We start from the raw sequence: 24,802 nt of genomic DNA on the forward strand, positions 1-24,802 counted from the left end.
AAACGAGGTACATAGAACAGACCCCTGATGAGCGAAGTGCTCTGTGAATTCAGACAAATCGTTGATCAATATTGGCAGAAGTGAGAAACTGCGAGTTTTGAATTGTAAATGTCTTCTAAATGTGAATTGTGTGACTGTCTTTGAGAACAATAAACTTAGAGATAACATTGAGACTAACATATTGATTTTAACACCCACATGTTATTATTATTATTATTATTATTATTATTATTATTATTATTATTATTATTATTATTATTATTATTATTATTATTATCATCGTTATTATTATTGTTACTATTATTATTATTGTTACTATTATTATTATTATGATTATTAGGAATAGTAGTAGTAGTAGTAATTAATTAATTAACAGTGCTATACATAAATTTAATTAGTTTATTTATTTATTTATTTATTTTATTTTTTTCAGGGAGAAATATCATAATAGACCCTTAAAACAATAGCTAAGTTTCCATCTCCCTGTGTTAATGAGCGTTTAAAAGTATTGCATGAGAAACGAATAATGGAAATGAAAAATTTTGAACAAAAATCCCTTTTCTACGCTTTCTTGAGGTCATGCGAGTTAGGGTCATGTGAAAAATAAAGGATGAAAACACATTAGCAGAATATACTCTGACGTAGAAAACATTACACCCAAAAGACCAATCAACCGTCTACATTATGCTTGTCTTGTTTACTGTTGGCTACTAGGTTACCAATACTTCATTCGGCTGCTCTAACAACTTGATTAAAATGAAACTAATTCACATTTGTTTTTGTTTTTATTTGTCATTTTTGAAATTATTTGATTTACATTAGACCAACTAGTGTGTCAGCAGTAATATGTCAGGGTTATAATAGAGTGAGCTTTATAATGCATGACTTTTTAACAGCAAAAAGAAAAAAAAATCTATATCTCTCACCTGAGAAATCAGAAAGATGTGACAAATCTGATCTGCATATCCTTTATGCACCATCAGATGCTTCACACAAGAGCGCAAATGGGCTGATTTTTTTTTTTTTTTCTCAAAGCTTCTTAAACAGAAAGGCATTATTTCATGTATCAGGACATTTCAGAGACGGCTGTTCATTCAGAGCTTAGAAACAATGCGATTACACGGGTTAAGGGTCACACACTTGCTGTGTGCAGGGACTGTATTAGGATGCTTCTGTTCACAAAGCTAGATTAACAACATCTTAAATAGAAGGTGATAGTGGATTACAAAGCAGTTCAGTGCAAATACAGTATACACTACCTGACAAAAGTCTTGTCTTCCCAGTTGTAAGAGCAGCAAATAATAACTTTACTTCTATTTGATGATTTGGAAAAGTGGCAGAAGGTAGATTTGTCTGATGGATAATCTGTTGAACTGCATCGCAATCATCACAGATACTGCAGAAGATCTGTTGGAACCCGCATGGACCCAATATTCTTACAGACATCAGTCAAGTTTGGTCAAGGAAAAATCATGGTTCAGGGTTACATTTAGTATGGGGGTGTGCTAGAGATCTGCAGAGTGGATGGCAACATCAACAGCCTAAGGTATCAACACATTTGTGCTACCCATTACATTACAAACCACAGGAAATGGCAAATTATTCAGCAGGATAGAGCTCCTTCTCATACTTCAGCCTCCACATCAAAGTTCCTGAAAGCAAAGAAGGTCAAGTTGCTACAGGATTGGCCATCCCAGTCACCAGATATGACATGATTGAGCGTGTTTGGGGTAAGGTGAAGGATGAGGCATTGAAAATGAATCCAACGAATATTGATGAACTCTGGGAGTCCTGCAAGAATGCTTTCTTTGCCATTCCAGATGACTTTATTAATAAGTTCTTTGAGTCATTGCAGAGATGTATGGATGTAGTCCTCCAAGCTCATGGGAGTCATACAAAATATTAATTTCCAAGAGATGTTTCCAAGAGATGGGTTACAGATGCAAGGGCATCTGCTGCGTAAAACATGTGCTGGAAAAGTTGGCAGTTCATTTCACTGTGGCAACCCCAGATTAATAAAGGGACTAAGCCGAAAAAAAATGAATGAATAAATGAATGAATAAATGAATAATAATAATAATAATAATAATAATAATAATAATAATAATAATAATAATAAAATGGATTATTTTTTCAGATTTTTTTCTTGATAGAATATTTGATCAGATTTGACTGTTTTTAAAAGTCGAAGCTAAAGAAGCAGGATTTAAATGTTTGTCAAAGCTCTAGCCATCATCCAGATGGAGGGCTAGAAAACAATAAATTAAAAAAGAAAAATATTTAAACAACTTTAATGTTTATAAAATATAATATGTATAATAAATGTAATCAACATATATTTTTAAATTAATCATTTATTTTTTTTAATAAAATAATACAGTTTTTATTTAAAAAAAAATTAAAAATAGTCTTATGTAAATGTATTGTAATATAAATATGTGTATATATATATATATATATATATATATATATATATATATATATATATATATATATATATATATGTGTGTGTGTGTGTGTGTGTGTGTGTGTGTGTGTGTGTGTGTGTGTGTGTGTGTGTGTGTGTGTGTGTGTGTGTGTGTGCGTGCGTGCGTGCGTGCGTGCGTGCGTGCGTGTGTGTGTTTGGTTAAAATAATGGTTCTGCTATTGGTTAAATGAATATAAATTGGTCTGATTGTCAGTTGATTTATCCAGATTTTTTAATATTTTTTTTTACCAGTAATCATTGGCAATAATGTACAGAAGTTGAGTGCTTGTCTTCAGGGTCTCTTTCATATTTTCAGTTGTTTCTCCAGAGTTTGCTCCTGTTGTCCTCCTGCTCAAGTTGAGATGAAGTTCTGGTCTTTTAGTTGCCTCTGTCCTGCGGGACGGCAGTTCAGTGGGAGTTTCACAGTCACTGCTGTTCCCGGCACGCACGGTTCAAGTGGCTATGAAATATTAACATATATATTTTTATTTCACTCTCTCAGCCATAAGAATGGAGTGGAGCTGTTACACTGCATTACTCCAGAGGACGATGGGAGATAAACTGTTTGCCATTTGACTTATTGATGAACTAAAGGCGCGTTTCTAAAGTTAAAGCACTCTGTAGGTTTGTGCACGTGTGTGTTAGAAATGAATAATTCAGCAGACCTTCATGACCCCTCAGCAGCTTAAAGGGTTCATATCATGGGTTGCTTTTAATATTTTTCCCCTTATGTGCACTTAAAGAGTTAGTAAAGCTTTGAAAGGACTGGAGACCGGGCCGTGGTAAAAATAAACTTCAACCTTTTGTTTTTAAAAGGGATCTGCTGATGTATAAACTGCACAATATTTTAAAGATGTTTATATATATATATATATATATATATATATATATATATATATATATATAGATGTGAATGTGTGGTAATGTATGTGTTTATTCAGATGTACATTGTGGCATTTAATAAGCTTTTTTTAACATCTTTTTGACATATGACTTACAGTTTTGTTTTTGAGAATCAGTATATGTTCTCTTTGTTGTAAGTTTGTATCTCATCACAGGTCTGAGTTTAGATCTTTTAAAAAAAGCGGAATGAACCGCCAACTTATCCAGCATATTTTTACACAGCGGATGCCCTTTCAGCCGCAAGCCATCCCTGGGAAACAGTTGTATTTTTATGTATTTTACATATATCAGAATAAAGAAATCAGAAAAGCATGATTAAACAATTACATTATCTATCTCTCCATCTACCCATCCATCTATCCATCCATTGTTCCTTCTTTTGATCCATCTATTTTTCCATAGTTCATCCATCTGTCCGTCTGACACTCCATCCGTCTTTCCATCCATCTATTCAACATCTATCTATCTGTCTGTATGTTTGTCTATACATCCATCCATCCATTCACCCTCCTATAGTTTATCCATGCATCCAATTATCCATTTTTTAACCATCCATTCATCCTTCCATCCTTCCATTTCCTCTTTTGATCCATCCAGCCTTCCATAGTTTATCCATCTGTCTGTCTAACCGTCTGTCCATCCATCCATCCATCCATCCATCCATCCATCCATCCGTCTATCTTTCCATCCATCTCTCCATCCATCCATCCATCCATCTGTCTTTCTATCTATCTATTTGTTTGTTTATTTTTTTATCTGTTCATCCATCCACTCATCCATTTATCTATCCATACAGTGCTTCCTATTTTCATCCATCCTCCCATACTTCATTCATTCATTCATTCATTCATTCATTCATTCATTCATTCATTCATTCATTCATGCATTCATTCATTTATTAATTCATCCATCCATCCATCCATCTGTCCTTCTCTCCGTCCATCCATCCATCTATCCATCCATCATCTATCTTTCTTTTCATCTATCCATATGATTGTTTATTTATCTCTTCATCCGTCCACTGATCCATCCATCTATCCATCCAATGTTCCCTTTTTGATCCATTCATCCATTAAATATCCCCTCTTTTGATCCATCCAACCTCTCATAGTTTATCTATCCACAACCATCTGTCCATCCTCCATCCATCCATCCATCCATCCATCTGTCCGTCCATCCATCCATCCATCCATCCATCCATCCATCCATCTGTCCATCCATTCATCCATCCATCCATCCATCCATCCATCCATCCATCCATCCATCTATCCATCTATCTATCTATCTATCTATCTATCTATCTATCTATCTATCTATCCATCCATCCATCCATAAATCCAGTGCTGCCTCTTTTGATCCATTCATCCTCTCTTAGTTTATTCATCTATCCATCCATCCCTCCATCCATCCAGAGTTCCCTCTTTTGATTCATCCATGCTCCTATAGTTTGTCCGTCCTTCCGTCCGTCCATCCATCCATCGATCCATCCATCCATCCATCGATCCATCCATCCATCCATCCATCCATCCATCCATCCATCCATCCATCCATCCATCCATCCATCCATCCATCCATCCATCCATCCATCCATCCATCCATCCACATGATCTATCTACAAGTGTGTCCATCTGTCTGTTCATTTGTCTATTTGTCTGTTCATCCATCTATTTGTCTATACTTCTATCCATATATCTGCACTGTTAACATTTTGTTGATTGATTGATTGATTGATTGCAGTATCCTGCATCTATGATACTGTTAAACCATGATCATTATGTATTGGCGCAGTAAACAGGCAGAATTTACCTCACTTCACACTGCAATCTGGACTTATCCGAGCAAGCACAGAATGTGGTATTATAATGTCATCAGTCTTGAACATCTCACCGGGTGTCGATCCTAGGCTCTCGTTCTTCCACCTTCAGAATCAGCGCTCTTAAAGCTCTTGTGAAGCACAGGTTACTCCGTGTCTTTCAGCATGATTGCATCAGCTTCTACACCTGCTTCTGGCCAGCGGAAATGAACACCTCCTTTTAGAGCTTCTGTAATGTTGCTTTTATTTGTGCTTCTCACTGATTCTCCGAGATTACTTTCCACATCCACACACACACACACACCGTGATGTTTACACATGAAGTTTCATCTTCTGCCATGAGGAGAGTTTTGATAGCGTGTCTGTGTTATCTGTTTATATGAGGTCCTGTGGGGGAATAAAGGCAGAGGACAATTTGATTCGGCTCTGCTGGAAAAGCTGAGAGAGAGATTTCACTCTCACTCTTTAATGATAGCATAGTCACCAGCTTAATAATATTTTATTTAAAGGAAGAAGCAAGAAAGAGAGAAGAAAAATAAACAATATAATGGCTGGATATAGAGGTTGGGATTTATTTATGTGTTTTATTTTATTTTATTTTATTAGATTAAACATTCTGGAAATGTTTTCAGTGGTACTTGACAAATCTAGTAAGCAATCTAGCAAGTACACGTTTTTTTTTTTTTTTTTTTTTTGCTGTTTATTTTTTTCTTCTTCTATATATAGTTGCTGGAAGTATATACGTATATACCATTAAAATTAAATCTATTTCCAACCTTTATATTGTTTTTTCACCATACTGTTAATATCAATATGAAAATAAATCAATGTATTTAAAAATATGTATGTATTTATTTTATTTTTATTTTCGTAGTATTTTAAAGTTATTATATTATATTATATTTTATTTTTATTTTATTGTTTGGTTGTTTATTATTATTATTTTATCTTTTATCTTATTTTTTATTTTATATTATTTAATTTTATTTTACTTTGTTTTTATTTTATTTTATTATTTTTATTTGTATATGTTTTTTTTATTTTTTTTTATTTTTTATTCCTATTTTTTATTTAGTTTTATTTATTATAATTTTTGTTTTTGTGAAATATCAAATAGTTATTTACTCAAAAACAGAATAAAAGTCATGATGCATCTGATGAATATCTAAATATTGCATTTAAGACCCAAATCATTTTAATTTTAATTTTAAATCCTGCAAATCTTAATTTTAATCTTTCAAAATATATAATCAAAATATAATATAATATAATATAATATAATATAATATAATATAATATAATATAATATAATATAATATAATATAATATAATATAATATAATATAATATAGCATAATGCATTCCATACAAATACAATTACAAAAGGCAAACAAAACCATCTTAAATGTATCCTAAATACAATCAGCTACATTTATTATTTAATTTATAGCACATTATTCTTGAATGTGATGCTAAAAACCATTAATCGCATCCGAAAACTAGAAAATCATTTTGCTGCAGACTTTATTTACATCAATTCCCAACCCTCTTTACTTTCTACATGTTCATAAGAATCTATTGTTATCATCAGCATCAAGCAGTATTCACTGTAATAGTTTTCATATTTCAGAGACATTTGCTCCACTTTAGATTGCCACTCGTTTAGCCACTCACAATGCATTTGTTTATTTACTTCTCGGATAAATGCATTAAAACAGAAATGCTCTATAATAATGTGCTTAGACTTGACCTCGTTTCGTTTCGATCATAAAATAGATTTGCCGTAATGCTGTTTTATAGCCACACTGAAATGAAAACTGTTAATAACAGGGTGTAAAATCATTTCGGAGAATAAATTGTGTTGAATTGTGCTGTTTTTTTAGAGCTCACTCTTAGGCCAGATCTGTCGAACTGCCACACGCCCATGGGCTGCCCGACACTGCCAGGCTCTCCGGGCATGAAGATCTACATCGACCCCTTCACCTATGAAGACCCCAATGAAGCGGTCAGAGAATTTGCCAAAGAGATCGACGTCTCGACGGTCAAGATCGAGGAAGTCATTGGGGCAGGTGCGTGGTGTGTTTTTCTCTATGTGTATATATAGTTGAAGTCAAAATTATTAGCCCTCCTTTTCAAATATTTCCTAAATTTTTGCAGTATTTCCTATAATATATATTTTTTTCTTCTGGAAAAAGTCTTATTTGTTTTATTTTGGCTAGAATAAAAGCAGTTTCAGGATCTACTTATGTTAATCCAGGATCGTACTCGGCAAAATCACAAAGTGCATGTAGTAAAGTAGGGATTTCATTCGGAAAGATTGGGGAAATGCACATTTGAAGATGAGACCTGGGGAAAAATTGCTGGGAATTTAAAATTAACGTTGAGACATTAGAACATGTCTTATACAGTTCATATTTTTCATAGATTTTACTGGACTCATAAGAGACTGTTCAAAGCAGGTTTCACAAATGATCCAGAATGCTGGTGATAACAAGAAGTAACAGGTGACCTATTTCATGTATTATGGCAATGCCCAGAAGTCCAACATTTTTGGAGAGAGGTGCATGAATACCTTGTAAAGATATTGCAGACCCAGTATGACTTTTGCCCAAGCTTATACATACTTGGTGACCCATGTTCCTTAAGCCACATGAATACAACTGAATCACAGTGGATACAGAGCTGTATTATGCTAGGCAGACGAGTGATTGTTAAAAACTGGAAATCATACAGTAGACCTTCGATCTTCGAGTGGATCTCTAAGTTAGGAAGAGTTGCAGCTTATGAAAAACTCTTCTATAGTTTACATGGAAGAATTGAAATTTATTTTGATAAATGGGGAAAATTTCTAAATTTCTGCAACCCACAATGTTAGCAAACATGTAACGAGACAAAAAAATAATTAAGCTTATGATATTAGCACCCCTCCCCCCTTTTTTTCTTTTTTTTCTTGCGTTCTGGTTTGGTTTACGTTTGCATTTTATTTGATGTTATTTATTTATTTAATTTTATTTATGTTGTATTGTTCTGCTTTCATGTTAATGCTCTGTATTTGATATTCATCTGCATCATTTGAAGTAGAAAAAATCAATAAAAAGTTCAAATCATAAAAAAAAGAAATATTGGTGAAAGAGTTTTGGGAGAGTTCTTATAACTTAACCGACACCTCCTCCTCGCTATTTCTGTTTGTTGTCAAAACTGACAAATGGAGGTATGTTAGCCATGCCTAATGCCTCAGACAGAGCTAACCTGAGAATTTAACTGGAAACAAACAAGAAACCATTATATTTTTCTTAATGACATGCACCAATGCTAATATAACCATATCGGTAGTTTTGATTTCATTTGCACTTTTAAAATGTTTAACCTACTGCCACAATGCAATAACTAAAGTGATTCAAATTCTTTCAGCAATAGTAGCTTTATTGTGTGTCTAATGGTGTTAATTATATCTCATTTATTCTGTGTGCCTCAGGTGAGTTTGGGGAGGTTTATAAAGGTCGACTGAAACTCCCTGGAAAACGAGAGCTCTACGTTGCCATCAAAACACTGAAGGCGGGATATTCGGAGAAGCAGAGGCGTGACTTTCTGTCCGAGGCATCGATCATGGGTCAGTTTGACCATCCTAACATCATCCGTCTGGAGGGGGTGGTGACCAAAAGCCGTCCAGTGATGATCGTCACCGAGTTCATGGAGAACGGCGCTCTCGACTCCTTCCTCAGGGTAAATGCAACATCCAAAACAAGTGTTTCTGTCTGTCTGCTTCTCTCTCTCTCTCTCTCTCTGCTTCATTCTTTCCCTGTGGCACGGAGAAGTATGCTGTTTAATCGATGTTCAGCCTATTTTTTTCAATCTCATGGATTGGTTCTTGCTAGCTTTGATCTGGTGCCGCAATAAAGGGATGCTTTGAAGTTGGCTTAGAAATCCAGCACATCCGAGTAGCATCAGCATCGATCCGCACCCCCCACTCTGTTTGTTATCGTGCGTTCGATTCAAAGCTTTCTCTTGTGCAACATGGCGGCTGTGTACTAAAGTTTCGCAGGAACTGTACGGTCCCCCACCGTGTGCTGTAAACATCTTTTAGGCAGCTACTGATAAAGAGTGTTAAACAGAAATGATGCACAATAGAAAAATCGATACGTGTCTTTTATTGGCGTGCAAAGGCATAAGATGTTTATTTAAACCGTCCAGCTGTTTATTTCCAAAATAATGAAAGGTTTGCCTTTGCACTGTTAAAAATATTCGTAAATTAGCAGTTTTCATATATTTATTTAAGCTTTTAAATTGCATTATGGGACTTTGATCTTTCCCCCAATAACTTTTAACCTTGAAAAGTTTAAAAAAAGTGACTTTTATTCACATTATTAATCGTTTAAAGTGATATATTGTCTGTGTTGGTGTTGTATATTATGATCTTGTAATAAACTGCCAGGGCACTTTCTGTTATTTTACACACTTATTTGTCTATATATTGTTTCTTATACATTATATTATTTTAATCGTGTAAAATGCCAATAAAAGTCACTTTTTTAACTGCAGAGTTGATTTTTCAACATCAAAATTCGACAGAGCACAGATCAAGATCCCATAATGCAATCATTGATCAATAAATTATAAATAAATATAATCAGAAAATATATAGGAAGAGACATAGGAAAGGAAAGAAAACAAAGACACCACAAAGATGCAAAAAACTATTGGTCAAAATATAATATTGAAAATGAGGACTTTATATTTCTGCTGGAGTATTACACGTCATCCACCATTGTCTTGTCTTTGGTCTTTTTTTTTTCTAGTCTTCAGAATAAAGATGTATTTACAGTTTAAACGATCTCCATTGCTTGAGGTCAAGCTTTGAGATATTAGTGAATTTAATGTGATGTCTGCGTTTACTCTGTTGTATGGCAGCAAAACGATGGTCAGTTCACAGTGATCCAGCTGGTGGGGATGTTGAGAGGAATAGCTGCAGGGATGAAGTACCTGTCGGAGATGAATTACGTCCACCGGGACCTGGCCGCCCGCAACATCCTGGTCAACAGCAACCTTGTGTGCAAGGTGTCGGACTTCGGCCTGTCCCGTTATCTGCAGGAAGACACATCTGACCCCACCTATACTAGCTCACTGGTAAGACCTTTTCAGACTTGCAACTTTATTTTTAACAGAAGCTAATAGACGACAGCCTGGTGAATAGGGGAGGCTCTTTTTTCTTAAAAAAGTGGACCTTTTTGCAGCTATTTCTTTTATTTTGTATTTATTAATGGGGTTTATATATTATTTTTTGTTACATTAAAGCACATTTTAGCTTGATATTGCTGGTATCACAATGTTCTCCATAAAGACATTTTGTAATTTTCTCACTGTGAAACATATAAACTTAATTTTTGATTTTTAATATTATGATTTTTAATCCTCAAATTCCCGATTATCAAGTAGCATCTCAGCCAATCATTGTCTTGTAATAGCAAAATTTACATCAAAGGAAAAATTATTTATTCTGATTTTAAAGACAAAAATGGACCCTTATTATAGATTTTGTGATCCAACTATGTGTTAAACTGTAAGTTTTATGTGATATTTTTTATTTGTACTATTGTTTTAAATGTAAAATACTGAATGAAGAAATAAAAATGCTTATAAGATAAATCTTTGTTTACACTGTAGCATACTACAGTAAATAATTATTAGACCATTTATAAGTATATATACACTACAGATTAAAAGTTTGGGGTCAGTAGGATTTTTAAATAAGCTTCTCCTGCTCACGAAGGCTGCATTTATTTAATCAAAAACACAGTATAAATTGTAAAATTATAAAATCTTATTGCTTAATAAAAAGTACTTTATCATTTAATTTAATAATTTATTCCAGTGATTTAAAAGATTAATTTTCAGCTTCAATATTCCAGTCTTCAGTCACATGTTCTTTCAGAAATAACTTTAATATTTATTATTATTATTATTATTATTATTATTATTATTATTATTATTATTATTATTATTATTATTATTATTATTATTATTATTATTATTATTCATAATAATGATAATAATAATAATGATAATAATAATAATAATAATAATAATTGTAATAGTAATAAAAGCAATAATGACTGGAGTAATAATTTCATTTGAAACTGCATACAATAATAAATTAGTTATATAAACCTTTAATAAATATTAAACAATTTAACATTTGTTTTATTTTTTGTTTGTTTTATTATTTATTGTTTTATTTATTTATTTTTTACATTTAATAAGTTTCTCCAAACCCAAACTTTTACTACCGTTCAAAAGTTTGGGTTTGGCAAAATGTATTAAATGTAAAAAAATAAAACAATAATAATAATAACTTTAGGACTTTGTTATAATAAAAATGAAAAACTATAGCCTATTAATTCGGCAAATAAAAACTGTCCAGCGCATTCAACTTAGAACTCAGAATTTGGCCATTTTTATAAAAAACTTAAATATATATATATATATATATATATATATATATATATATATATATATATATATATATATATATATATATATATATATATATATATATATATATATATATATCTGTGTTAATATTGTCACTTTAACATTATATTAAAGTGTGATTTTTCCAGCCTCTCGTGTAAATAAAAAAGTCAATTTGAACATTTTTGATACAACAATATTGTAATTATTGTTAAAATAAACATTAATATGGTCTGCTTCAGGTGTTGGACACTTTCTATTCATCATTTAGTTTTACAAGAATAAGGTGCAGTGTTAAAAATACACTAAAATGTGTAAAATGTTTTGTTTTTTTTTCTTTCTTTTTCTGTATTTAACATTGCAGTAGTCAATAGTGAAATATGATTTTTTTTCCACTCAGCTGTATGTTGGACTCATGAAAATAAATATAGTTTACGTTGGCAACAACCGAATTGCTACAGTCAAAAACAGAGACCATAGTAGTCAATAGCAGTTTGACAGTTTTAAAGTCCTGTTTTCGGTGCCTTAAAGTCTTTGTTGACTGATTATTTCACAATTTATGATGGCATAGCAGTCAAAAACAGGGAGTTCATGTATGTGACAGTTTTTTTTTTATTATTCTGGACTTTTGGCAGTGGGGGCTGGGTCATTCAAAGAACCCAAACCCCCCTGGTTCCCGACCTGGGTGACATGTTTGGCAGTGTTGGTTGAGATCATTAAAAAGACAGGTATTGACCGTTTGTAATTCCCACTCATTTAAGTCTTTTTTTTTCTCATCGTCGTCTTCTTTGTTCTATTATATTCCCTGAAACATCTATTGAAGAAACTGTGCATTGTCTTCCTGACAGGACATTATAATTTCCTAAAAGAAAAAAAAAAAAAAAAAGCATTTAGATTCTCTATGTGACTGAACAAAGCCAAGTGACTGGACTTCCAATAGCCTACCACCCAAATGAAGCACTCAGACTTCCAGAATCCTCTATTATGTATCATTAATAGGCATCCAGGGCATCATTAGCCCTCCTGCGCTGCGGATCTTCAATATTAATATGAAATACTATTTTCTCCTTCCTCCTTAAAGACTCTCTATTCAGAGCACCGTGATATTTTTGGTAGCACGGATTGGCCACATTGGTAATTATCTAGGTTTACTGATCGTTCATTGTCTTGTTCCGTCTTATCTGACCTTGTTATGATTTCCGTTTTCAGACTGGTATGAAAGGCGCTGGTGTACTGACAGGCATTCTTAGCAGGGTCAACCACTTTGACGCATAATTCCTCCTGTGCTGTAGAAAAACAGCCTAGGGTCACATCATTTTATTAAACGTGTTTTAAATTCACTTCAGACGACTCGTCGAAATGTCCCATGCATCATAAGCAAACAATTTCATCTTTTACACTCGGGTGGTTCCTCAGCAGAGATGTGAGGCAAATGATAAAGAGACGAGACGACAAGACAAGAAATATTTAGCTGCCGTTTTGTCTCTTTTAAAGCGTGTGAAAGCTCATTAGGGCCCAAAGGCAGCCGCCATTCACAAACAGGATGTCCTGCGGTGACTGTTGATTGACAGGAATATGCGGCAGAGGTGTGAACCGGGGTGTGATACTGATGTGACATCGCTGTCTTCTTTACTGATAGAGGGAGAATTAATTACCCCCTGGGGTTTTCGCATTGTTGTTCACTTGTCAAGTTTCCGTGGCCTTTATTTTACTAGACTGGTTCGGGTTGATAAAATTATATAACATTGTATAATTCATCCATCCATATATTCGTTTGTCTGTCCATACTCTGTCAGTGTCCACAGCTTGATATTTCTCCTTGTGGACTTTGTAAAGGGATAGTTCACCTGATATTTAAAATTCTGTCTCTGTTTTGTTAGCCTTTACCTTTATGAGTTTCTTTTTTCTGTTGAACAAAAAAGCTGAAAACCTGTAACCAGTGACTTCTATTGTGTTTGTATTTCCTACAGCACTGCAAAAATGTTTTTCTTACCTAATGTTGTTGTCTTGTTTTGTCTTGGCTTAAATTAAGAAGCATTTTCTAGACTAGTTGAACATATTGTCTTGTTTTCAGAAATAAGAAGTCAAAATTTAGAGAGTTTTTTCCTTAAAAGAAGCTAAATAATCTTCTATTGGTTTAAGTAAAATAGCATTTTTCAGTTTTCTTTTTTAAGCTTTTGCTTTATTTCAAAGCAATCCAACAATGCTCCCATTCATCCATCGGTCCAACAATACATCCTCTCATCTATCTCTTCTTTTCATCCATCTATTCATCCATCCATCCAGCCATCCATCCATCCAACAATCCATTCGCTTACCCATCTTTCCATCCATCCATCCATCCATCCATCCATCTATTCTCCTATTCATCTTTCCATCCATCCATCCATCCATCCATCCATCAATTCTCCTGTTCATCTTTCCTTTCCATCCATCCATCCTTCCATTCATCCATCCATCCAACAGTCCATCCTTTCATCCACCTCTACTTCCATCCATACATTTATCCATCCATTTAACAATCCATTCTCCCATCCTTCTTTCATTCCATTCATCCATCCATCCATCCATCCATACATCCATCCATGCTTCCATCTATCCATTAATCTATCAATTCATTCAACCATTCATATAATAATCCATCCTTCCTTTCATCCATCCATCCATACAACAATTCATCATCCCATCCATCATTCCTTTCATCCATCCATCCATTCATCCATTCATCCATCCATCCATCCATCCATCCAACAAACCATCCTCCCATGCATATCTTCACCCATCCGTACATTCTATCCATCCATCCATACATTTAATCATCCATTCAACAATCCATCCTCCTTCCATCTTTTATTCCATCTATTCATACAACAATCCATTCTCCCATCCATCTTTCCTTCATCCATCCATCCATCCATACATACATACAACAATTCATCCTCCCATCCATATTTCCTTTCATCCATCCATTCATTCATCCATTCACCAAGCCATCCTCCCATCCATATTTCCATCCATCCATACATCTATCCATACATACATGCATTTAATTATCCATTCAACAATCCATCCTCCATCCATCTTTTATCCCATCTATCCATCCATCCATCCATCCTCCCATCCATCCATCCATCCATCCATCCATCCATCCATCCATCCATCCATCCACTGTGGGTCTATTGGGTTGTTTGTCTATGTTCTGCTTTCTTCTTTATCAAATATCAGTTTACTGAAAGAACACCAGTTTGAGTCAGACGCTTTTACATATTTATTTATTTTTTTTTACAATTCCCATCATGCACTCATCTAAAATTGTTAATTTTCCTGCAGCTTAAACATGCTAAAAAGCAGCTACTTCTGCCAAAAGTTCAGTAAAGCCCCTATCGAGACACTACAAGTTTTTGGATCACCAGGTGTGAGTGGAGATTGGATAAACCTGTTTATCCATCCAACAAATACCCGAACAGCTCAAACACATTCAGTCGTTCAGTCTGGACACACAGTACTGCCAGATTATGATCTGGATTCCAAGCACGAGACATTTGTAAGCATGTCTGCCCATCCTTCTGTCTGACGCTCAGCCCTTTTCCTTTTTAAATTTGTTTTCAGTTGATTTATGTACTGCGTCTAACTTGGAGATAACACCATCTTGTTCTAAAGCACACACAAACTCTGTCCAGCGAGTTTCTCACTGGAAACTGGAGGATGCGTGGTCTTGGAGGAGATGATATAGAGAACAGAGGGAAATTGAAAGTGAAGAAATAAAGAAATGTCCCTCACTTCCTCAGCGTGAACACAGATTCCCCTCTCCCTGTCAGCATGACAAGTGCAGTGTCTGTGTGCTGCAAATGGAATATAAAACTATTTACACTGAGCTGGGATCTGAATGTGTGACACCCCCCCTCGCCCTGCCACCCTCCTCTCTGTCACTTTCTGTTTCCCTCTTCCTCTTCCTCTCCCGTTCGAGGTTCACGATTTTTGGCATGCCGGAGTGTGGAATGTGACATGCTCATTCCCTCTTTCCTCTGTTTATTCACCATTTCAATTCCTTCAGTGTCTTCATTTTTCCTCACTTGTCTTCTCAGTTCCAGGTGTTGAAGTCTGATGTCCTATAGCATCTTATGCAGTTGTATAGTCTCGTTTAGCCAGGTTTTTGCCTGTCAGCATTACGACAGGTTCAGATTACAAGTTATTCTGGCCAAGAGCTGTCACTTAAACAAGTTCACACTACCCAGCTTGGTTTGTTATGGCAGTGTGAACTAGCCTAGAGGCCTGATGCACTCACACTTCCTTTTAGTGCAGTTTTTCTTATTCTTTTTTTTTTCTTTCAGTATCAAAATACAGCAGTAACAAAATAGCTATTAAATAAAGCATTTGATCATAGCAATTGTAATACAAGAAAAAAAAAAAAAAAAAACATAAGTACCATGGTAAAAACCAGCCTAACTATATGGTTTGTATGGTATTTGCTATATAAGTTCTAAAACATTTGAGAACAGTGGAAAGACAGATATATACAATTTTATACAGATATATAAGTCAGAATTATTAGCCACCCTGTTTATTTTCTACCCGTTTTCTGTGTAACAGAGAGATGATTTTTTTTTCAACACATTTCTAAACAATAGTTTTAATAATTCATTTCTAATTACTATTTTACTAGATATTTTTTCAAGACACTTCTGTGCAGCTTAAAGGGACATTTATAGGCTTAACTAGGGTAATTAGGGTTACTAGGCAGGTTAGGGTAATTAGACAAATTATTGTATGATGATGGTTTGTTCTGTAGCTATCGAAAAAAAATAGCTAATAATTTTGACTTTAAAATGTTAAAAAAAGAAATAAAAACTGCTTTTATTCTATCCAAAATAAGACAAATAAGACTTTCTCTAGAAGAAATAATATTATCAGACATACTTTGAAAATTTCCTTGCTCTCTTAGACATTATTTGGGTAATATTTAAAAAAAAATGAAAATGAAAGGAGGGCTAATAATTCTTACTTCAACTGTATATAATATAATGGAATGATATTGGAAAATTTTGATATTGCGTCATTTTAATTTTCTGCGATAAATATTGCGATATAAATACTATAGCACTATTTGATAGTTTTCTGAGGAGTCCAACAGTTTTCAGGTACAAAAATTAAATAACCACAATAAAAAATAAAAAAAAAATATTTACTTACTTTTCGTTTGTCTTGTTTCCAGGCCAAATATCCAAAAATTCTTAGAGCAAGTAAAAATATTGTTTTGTTTTCACCATTAGAAAAAAATAAGTCTCAATTTTGAAAAAAATCCTTACAACAAGTAAAATTATCTGCTTGTGGGGTAAGAAATGTGGATATTTGGACTAGAAACGAGACAAACAAAATCAGCACTTAATAACTGAACTGATACCGAATTCACTGCATCTGCATTGCGGTGCACCAAAGAAACAATTATATACAATTGGTTAACAGCGCAAGGAAATTTTCTTTTGATATTTTTTCTTCTAGGTCTTATTTGTTTTATTTTGGCTAGAATAAAAGCAGTTTTTAATTTTTTAATTTCATTTTAAGGTTAAAATTATTAGCCCCTTTAAGCTATTTTTGTTTTTGATAGTCAACAGAACAAATTATCGTTATATAATAACTTGCCTAATTTCCCTAACCTGCCTAGTTAACCCAATTAACATAATTAAGCTTTTAAATGTCACTTTAATCTGTATAGAAGTGTCTTGAAAAATATCTAGAAAACAACTGTGTCCTGTCATCATGGCAAAGATAAAATAAATCAGTTATTGGAAATGAGTTTATCAAAACTATTATGTTTAAAAAAGTGTTGAGAAAAAAAAAAATCTTCTCTCCGTTGAACAGAAAATGGGGGGAAAAAAACAGGGAAACTAATAATTCAGGGGGGCTAATAATTCTGACTTTAAATGTGTGTATATACTGTATTATTTGTATTATATCTGTATTACCTGTTTTTCGACTGTTCTTGAATGTTTGGTGCTATCTTGAGACAAAATAATAACACACATAGGTTAGTCTAGGTCATGTCCAGCCATTTGTCCAAACCTTTTTCTTTCTTTCGACAATCTTAACTTGTTAATTTAAGAGATAGTAAATCAGTACAGCTCAGATCAATGTTTTATCTCTAATACTTCAGTTTGTGGCCAGTAGCCATGCAAAAATGAGGCTAATGTACATCCAGCTCACAGAATAAGACACTTCAGTCTTATGCAACATTGTCCTCCTACAAAGTAGGCTGCTGATAAACCTGTTGACTTTTATTTTCCGAGAACTAGTAATAAAAAAACTAAATGAAAAGTGCCACATTTCTACCAGTGTTACAAGTGTTTCAACAGTAAATGTGAAGTAAATGTTGCTGATATAAGAATTGAAATGCATTGTTTATGCACAGTGTTATCCGTGACAGCTCTAACTTATTTGACTTTAAGCTATTTAAACTATCATTGAGCTGCTTGTAATGTGTTCTGGAGAACTCCATAATGGACTTGAACACTTCTCAGCTACTGTACCAGAAAGAGCGAACATAACAAGAATATTTTCTAGCTCTTTCAAACTCCTAAAACGAACATGATTTGTTCTATATTACACACCGATTTGTTCAATTTACCTTGAAGTATATGAGACCTGAAAGAAACGTTGTCTGACTTCTGGTTGTGTTGATTCAGTGTTGGCAAATGTAGCTTATACTATAATTCACCTAGCTCAAGCAGTAGGACATTATGTCTAGCAAAGCCAGGGTCATGGGTTCAATTCCCAGGGAATCTATGAACTAATATAACCAGGCACCAAGGAGTTCTCAAAATGATTAAATTATAATGTCAAATTTAATGAACATGTTATCAGTGTTGGAAAAAATGTATGCGGTAAAACGTACTTAATTGCAGATATAAGCTTCTCATTTCTCGCACTACATCAAGCAGATGGGTATAGGTGTTTATTGAAGATAATTCTGGGACCATGGTGAAATATTGAAGTGTACCGAGTGATTTCTTATACATTTTTTGATGCTAAATGTCTCAAACCAAACTCTGAATATCTTTTTTTTTATTCTTGTGCCATTTTTCAAAAGGCTAAAGTCAGTGTGTGTGTTGAATAGAGAATGCATGACCTCACTGTAATCAGATTTAGAACATGCACATCTGTTCGCCAGCTAAATTGCATATTGTGAAGGACGAAATTCATATGTGTGTGTGTGATGTAGTCTGATAAATGTCAAGTGTCACAGGTAGCTAAGCCAGCATAAGTCCAACAGTTATTACATTCCCTGTGAGTGTGTGTATGTGCGTGCGTGCTTGCATGCGTGCGTGCATGTGTGTCAGTCCCCAGCGCGGTGCAGCTGAGTAGAACATGTGTGCTCTTTTTATGCTTCTTAATCTTTCTTGATCTCACAACAACTCGCTTTGACAAATCCTAATAGTCTAAAACAGCATTTAGACTGAAAGTCTCAAGGTGAGTATTGCAGAGGCAGTGATATTCCCAATAAATGCTGCTTGATGCTTTGTGCCAAGGTTTTTGGGTAGAATAGTAACACTAAAATGTACAATCTTTTTTTTTTTTTTGTTGTTGGTTGCTATGAAGTTCTAAGACGATTTTAAAGGGATAGTTCACCCAGGAATGAAAATCTGCTTACCATTTACTCAAAACGTTCCAAACCTTTTTGCTTCCTTTTTCTGTTGAACTCAAGCAATTTTGGACAAAATTTTAGAAAGCTGTAACTATTGACATCCATATGAAGTTTTAAGATGATTTAAAAGGGATAGTTCGCCAAAAAGGAAAATTACTCAACATTTTCTCTCCCTCAAATGGTTCCAAACCTTCATATTTCTTTATTCTAGTGCAGGGGTTTTCATACTGTGGGTCGCAACTCACTAGTGGGTCGACACTTTCTTCAGTGAAGAAAGGTGGGTCACGCAACCTCACTTAGCTGCAGCTATATTTATGTAACAGTGAATCAAAACCAGTACGATAATGAGCAAAGGACTCTTTAGAGATGATTCTGTTTTTCAAATGATAGGTCTTCAGATCAAACCAAATCTAAAAAGGAGCCACAGAAAAAATATGATCAGTACTACCTCGATTTTGGTTTTAATGCTAGTGGAGGTCCCGAGGGTGAGGAAGTCCCGCAATGTCTTTTTTACTTAGAAAAGCTTGCAAGTGCTAGCATGAAACCCTCAAAACTTAAACTGCACCTGACAACAAAACATTCTGCATATTTCAACAAAGGTCGATCTTATTTTCTGCTAAAAAAAAGAAGAGTATCTTCGTCAACAAAAAAAGATCACAGTTACATCCAGCATCCCACAAAAAGCACTTCGAGCCTAAATTTTTACATATCGAATTGCAAAATCCAAAAAGCCACACACCATGGGAGAGGAACTTCTGCTGCTGGCCTGCATAGACATCTTTGAGGAAATCCTGGGTAAATGCTGCAGTAAGAATAGCTAAAGTTCCACTTTCTGACAATACAGTGCAATGACGTAATGAGGAAATGTCTTATGAAATACGCGAACAAAGGAATGAAAAAAATCCACAGTAATGCTGCATTTGCTCTACAACTTGATGAAAGCACAGGTGTTGCAAAAAGTGCACAGTTGCTGGCTTATGACTCCACTGACATTGTTGAGGATTTTTTATTTTTTATTTTGCGAAGAACTAAAAGAACGAAAGACAACATATTTGAATGGATAAAATTTACCCATTTTTCCATATAAATATATTTTGGTGGGTCTTGAGATTTAATTACTTGCCTAGGTGGGTCCCGGAATAAAAAAGTTTGGTAACCCCTGTTCTTGTGAACACAAGCAATTTCAGAAAAAAATGTTAGAATTCTGTAACTATTGGCTTTCATTCATTTTCTTTTTCGGCCTAGTCCCTTTGTTAATCTTTGGTCGCCACAGCAGGTTGAACTGCCAACTAATCCAGCATATGTTTTTCGCAGTGGATGCCCTTCCAGCTGCAAGCCATCATTGGGAAACAATAATTCATACACATACACAACTGACAATTTAGCTTACCCAATTCATCTATACCACATGTCTTTGGACTTGTGTGGGAAAGAACATGCAAACTCCACACAAAAATGCCAACTGACCCAGAAGCACGAACTAGCGACCTTCTTGCTGTGAGGCGATTGTGCTACCCACTCCACCATCGTGATGCCCCTATTGGCTTTCATAGAAGAAAAAACAAATACTATGGAAGTCAATGGTTGCAGTTTTTTTTTGTGTGTGTCTTTAAAAATATTAACTCTTGGTTGAGTAAATAATGAAATTTTTTTACTTTATGTGAATTTGTAATTTTTTTTTTTAAATTTTATGTGAACTATCCCATTAACCTCCTAGGGCTTGGGGGCCACATACATGGACAGCACACTTTAGCTCCGAATGTTTTATATTTTGTTACAGACATACAGTGTCATCATGCAACTGTTTTGCAGCATATGAAATATCCTAAACTCTTTTTTGTAACTTTCCAAAAAGGAAAATAAAATGCTGTTTTTACTCTTTGATGGTCAAAACATGTTCAAACATTTTTTTCTATGTTAAATATGCATTACAAAACAGTCAGGAAAAAGTATTTTATGTAAATTCGGAGCATTTCGGACCATTTTTTCTTAAAGTACATATCAAAAGATGATGCTTTTTATTCTAATTGGGTTCCAATAAGCCCAGATAGCAAAAATAAATTAAAAAAATGCATGTAAAAAAACACCTTGAGCCTTAAGAGGTTAAAGTTGCTTTGGGCAGTTGCTTTGGTGACACTAGCTATGTTTCTATCAAAATATGCCAATTAAATATATGCACAAAACTGAACTGTTGGATAAAACATTTGCAAATAAAGCACCTTATCCATTCAATAAGTCAAAAAGAACAAAATTGTCACTTTAATAAACTGGCAGCAATTAACAAACCAAAATATGGAATTTATTCAGTAAATTTCAGAGTTTCTATCATAGTCTTCTGATCATTTGGAAAAGTGGCAGAAGGTAGATTTTGTCCAAAAATCGTCTGTTGAACTGCACCCCAAACATCACAAACACTGCAGAAGACCTACTGGAACCCGCACGAACCCAGGATTCATGTGTGCGAGAGATCTGCAGAGTGGATGGCAACATCAACAGCCTGAGGTGTCAAGACATTTGTGCTGCCCATTACATTACACACCACAGGAGAGGGCAAATTATTCAGCAGAATAGCACTACTTCTCATACTTCAGCCTCCAAATTTTTTAAAACCAAAGACGGTTAAGGTGCTCCAGGATTACCCATCCCAGTTCCCAGACATGAATATTATCGAGCATGTCTGGGGTAAGATGAAGGAGGAGGCGTTAAAGATGAATCCAAAGAATCTTGATGAACTCTGTGAGGTCAGCAAGAACGCTTTCTTTGCCATTTCAGATGACTTTATTAATACGTTATTTGAGTCATTGCAGAAATGTATGTAAAGTATGCAGTCCTCCAAGCTCATGGGTGTCATAGACATTATTAATTGTTTTTCCACTGCACCATGATTTCTAACTACTATGGAAGTCAATGGATGCCATCTTTCGTAATTTTTCAAAATATCTCCTTTTTGTTCAACAGAAGACATTTTTCATTTTGGATTGTACTATACCTTTAAGGCATTTTAGAAAGTTGTTTAATGTAGGATCATGCTGTTATTTGCCTTTTTTACTATACAGAACCGCAACATTTATCATGTTTTATTTTAGTCTGTTTAAATGTAACAGTTCAATCTCAATATCTTGGTTTACGCAGCCTTGACTCGTGGCTCCCTTGTAAAACGTTCACCGTGAAGCAGATTGGCTCGCAAGTTATGGCGGATATAAACAGAGCAGTAGCGGTGTGAAGTCCACTTTACCACACAACCTGTACACATAGGCGTCACCTACAGTTGAAGTCAGAAATATTAGCCCCCCTTCATATTTTTTCAGTAATTTCTATTTAATGGAAAGATGATTGTTTCAACACATTTCTAAACATAATAGTTGTAATACCTCATTTCTAATAGCTGATTTCTTTTATCTTTTATGATGAACAGTCTGAGAAATAATCACGGTTTCACGGTTATCACGATCATGTATTTATTCATTCATTTATTCATTCATTCATTTTCTTTTCAGCTTAGTCCCTTTACTAATCTGGGGTTGCCACAGCGGAATGAACCGCCAACTTATCCAGCATATGTTTGAGACCCTTTCAGCTGCAACCCATCTCTGGGAAACATCCATACACACTCATACACTACGGACAATTTAGCCTCCCCAATTCACCTGTACCCCATGTCTTTGGACTGTGGGGGAAACCTAAGCACCTGGAGGAAACCCACGCGAATGCTGAGAGAACATGCAAACTCTACATAGAAACGGCAACTGACCCAGCCGAGGCTTGAACCAGCTACCTTCTTGCTTTGAGGCAACAGCACTACCTGCGCCACCGTGTTGCACGTTATATTCATTTATTTCAAAACACTACTAGTTTATAAAATCACACGAAAACTCTTTATATTTTAAATTGGTGTTTATTGCTGCTCAGTAAACAAATAATAAAACACATAATAATAATAATAATAATAATAATAATAATAATAATAATGATACACAAACAATAGTCCATTTCTCTCTTTGGACAATAATAAGTGAAAAAAGTTTATGATTTTAAGCACAAGTAATAATTTTACACAAAAAAAAATAATTACAATAAATAAATAAATAAATAAAAATAAAAAATAAAAAACATAGTAAATTAGTTGTATTAGCTAATTATTTAAATAAACAATTGTTATTTTTTTGTGTTTATACATACATAATAATTTTTAATAACTGAATAAAAATTATTTTAAACAACCCCCCTTCCCCCAACAATTTGTTTTCTTGCAAAGATTTCTGCTTTGTATCATTCCACCCGACATTCATTATGTTAGATGGATAGAACAATAGATAGAACAATATATATATATATATATATATATATATATATATATATATAATGATGTAATGATGGTCAAATGGATGGTGTTACGGATGAATGGTGGGATAGATGGTCGGATAGATGGATGGGTGGATGGATGGACAGATGTTTGGGTGGATGGATGGTCAGATGGGTCGTGGGATGGATAGATGGTCAGATGGGTGGTGGAATGGATGGTCAGATGGATGGACGGATGGATGGATGGATGGATGGGAAGATGGTGGAATGGATGGTCGAATAGATGGGTGGATGGATTGATTGATTGATGGATGGTGGGATAGATGAATTGATTGATGGATGGATGAATGGTGGGATGGGTGGTGGGATAGATGGATGGATGGATGGATGGATGGATGGATGGATGGATGGATGAATGGTCGGATGGATGGGTTTATGTATGAGTGAATGAATGGTTGGACGGGTGGTGGAATGGATGGATGTTCATTTGGACGGATGGATGGTTGACTGGGTGGGTGGATGGGTGGACAGATGGTGGGATAGATGGTCAGATGAATGGATAGGTGGCTGGCTGGATGAATGGGAGAATGGATGGTCGAATGGATGAATGGATGGATGGTTGGATGGATGAATGGGTGGTGGGATGGATGATTGGATTTGTCAATACCATCATTATTTAAGAATAATTTCTGACCTTTGACCTGGTGTGAACAAAGCATCACATGACAGTCGTAGTAAAAACTCACACTCTAGCATACAAGCACTCTTTCGTCTAAGCACAAAGAACTCTCAAAGGAAAAGAAAGAGTCAGTGAGTGGAGGGAGGGGGACAGAATACTTAACCTGGTTATGAAAGACAAGGTCACAATCTAATATTAAAATCCTGGAATTGAAATTGGGTAGAAAGGATGATAAAGGATTAGGTGAGCGTGATTTAATTTGTGCTGTCCCCATCGGGCGTCTGGGCGATGGCAGTGCGGGACGGGACCGGGAAGAAGGGGCGAAAGGTTAGCGGTGCGCGGTTAGCCTGCTGCTATCTGAACCTCCTCCCCTGACGTCTGATTTGCCTGCTGATGTTATTGCGGCCACAAATTGGACCGGAATTTAAAATTAATGCAAGTGAAGGAGATATACGCAAATTAGATCAGCAAAGAAAGCGAAACAGCCACGGGTTATAATTTAAAAGCAGTTAGACAAGGTGATCTAGTTTGT

General features: G+C 34.8%; 1 protein-coding gene across 3 annotated transcripts in view; it reads left to right on the forward strand.

The window, feature by feature from the left end:
* Positions 1–24,802, forward strand: part of ephb1 (EPH receptor B1) — a 550,777-nt gene that overhangs the window by 508,378 nt on the left and 17,597 nt on the right. For all 3 annotated transcript variants that reach the window (XM_073929961.1, XM_073929962.1, XM_017352258.4), the window contains 3 exons: positions 7,066–7,251; positions 8,658–8,905; positions 10,091–10,306. In XM_073929961.1, coding sequence (XP_073786062.1) covers positions 7,066–7,251; positions 8,658–8,905; positions 10,091–10,306 — 650 coding nt within the window. The remainder of the gene's footprint in view (positions 1–7,065; positions 7,252–8,657; positions 8,906–10,090; positions 10,307–24,802) is intronic.

This window comes from Danio rerio, chromosome 2 (genome assembly GCF_049306965.1).
Source record: "Danio rerio strain Tuebingen ecotype United States chromosome 2, GRCz12tu, whole genome shotgun sequence".
In the NCBI taxonomy this organism is placed as follows: domain Eukaryota; kingdom Metazoa; phylum Chordata; class Actinopteri; order Cypriniformes; family Danionidae; genus Danio; species Danio rerio.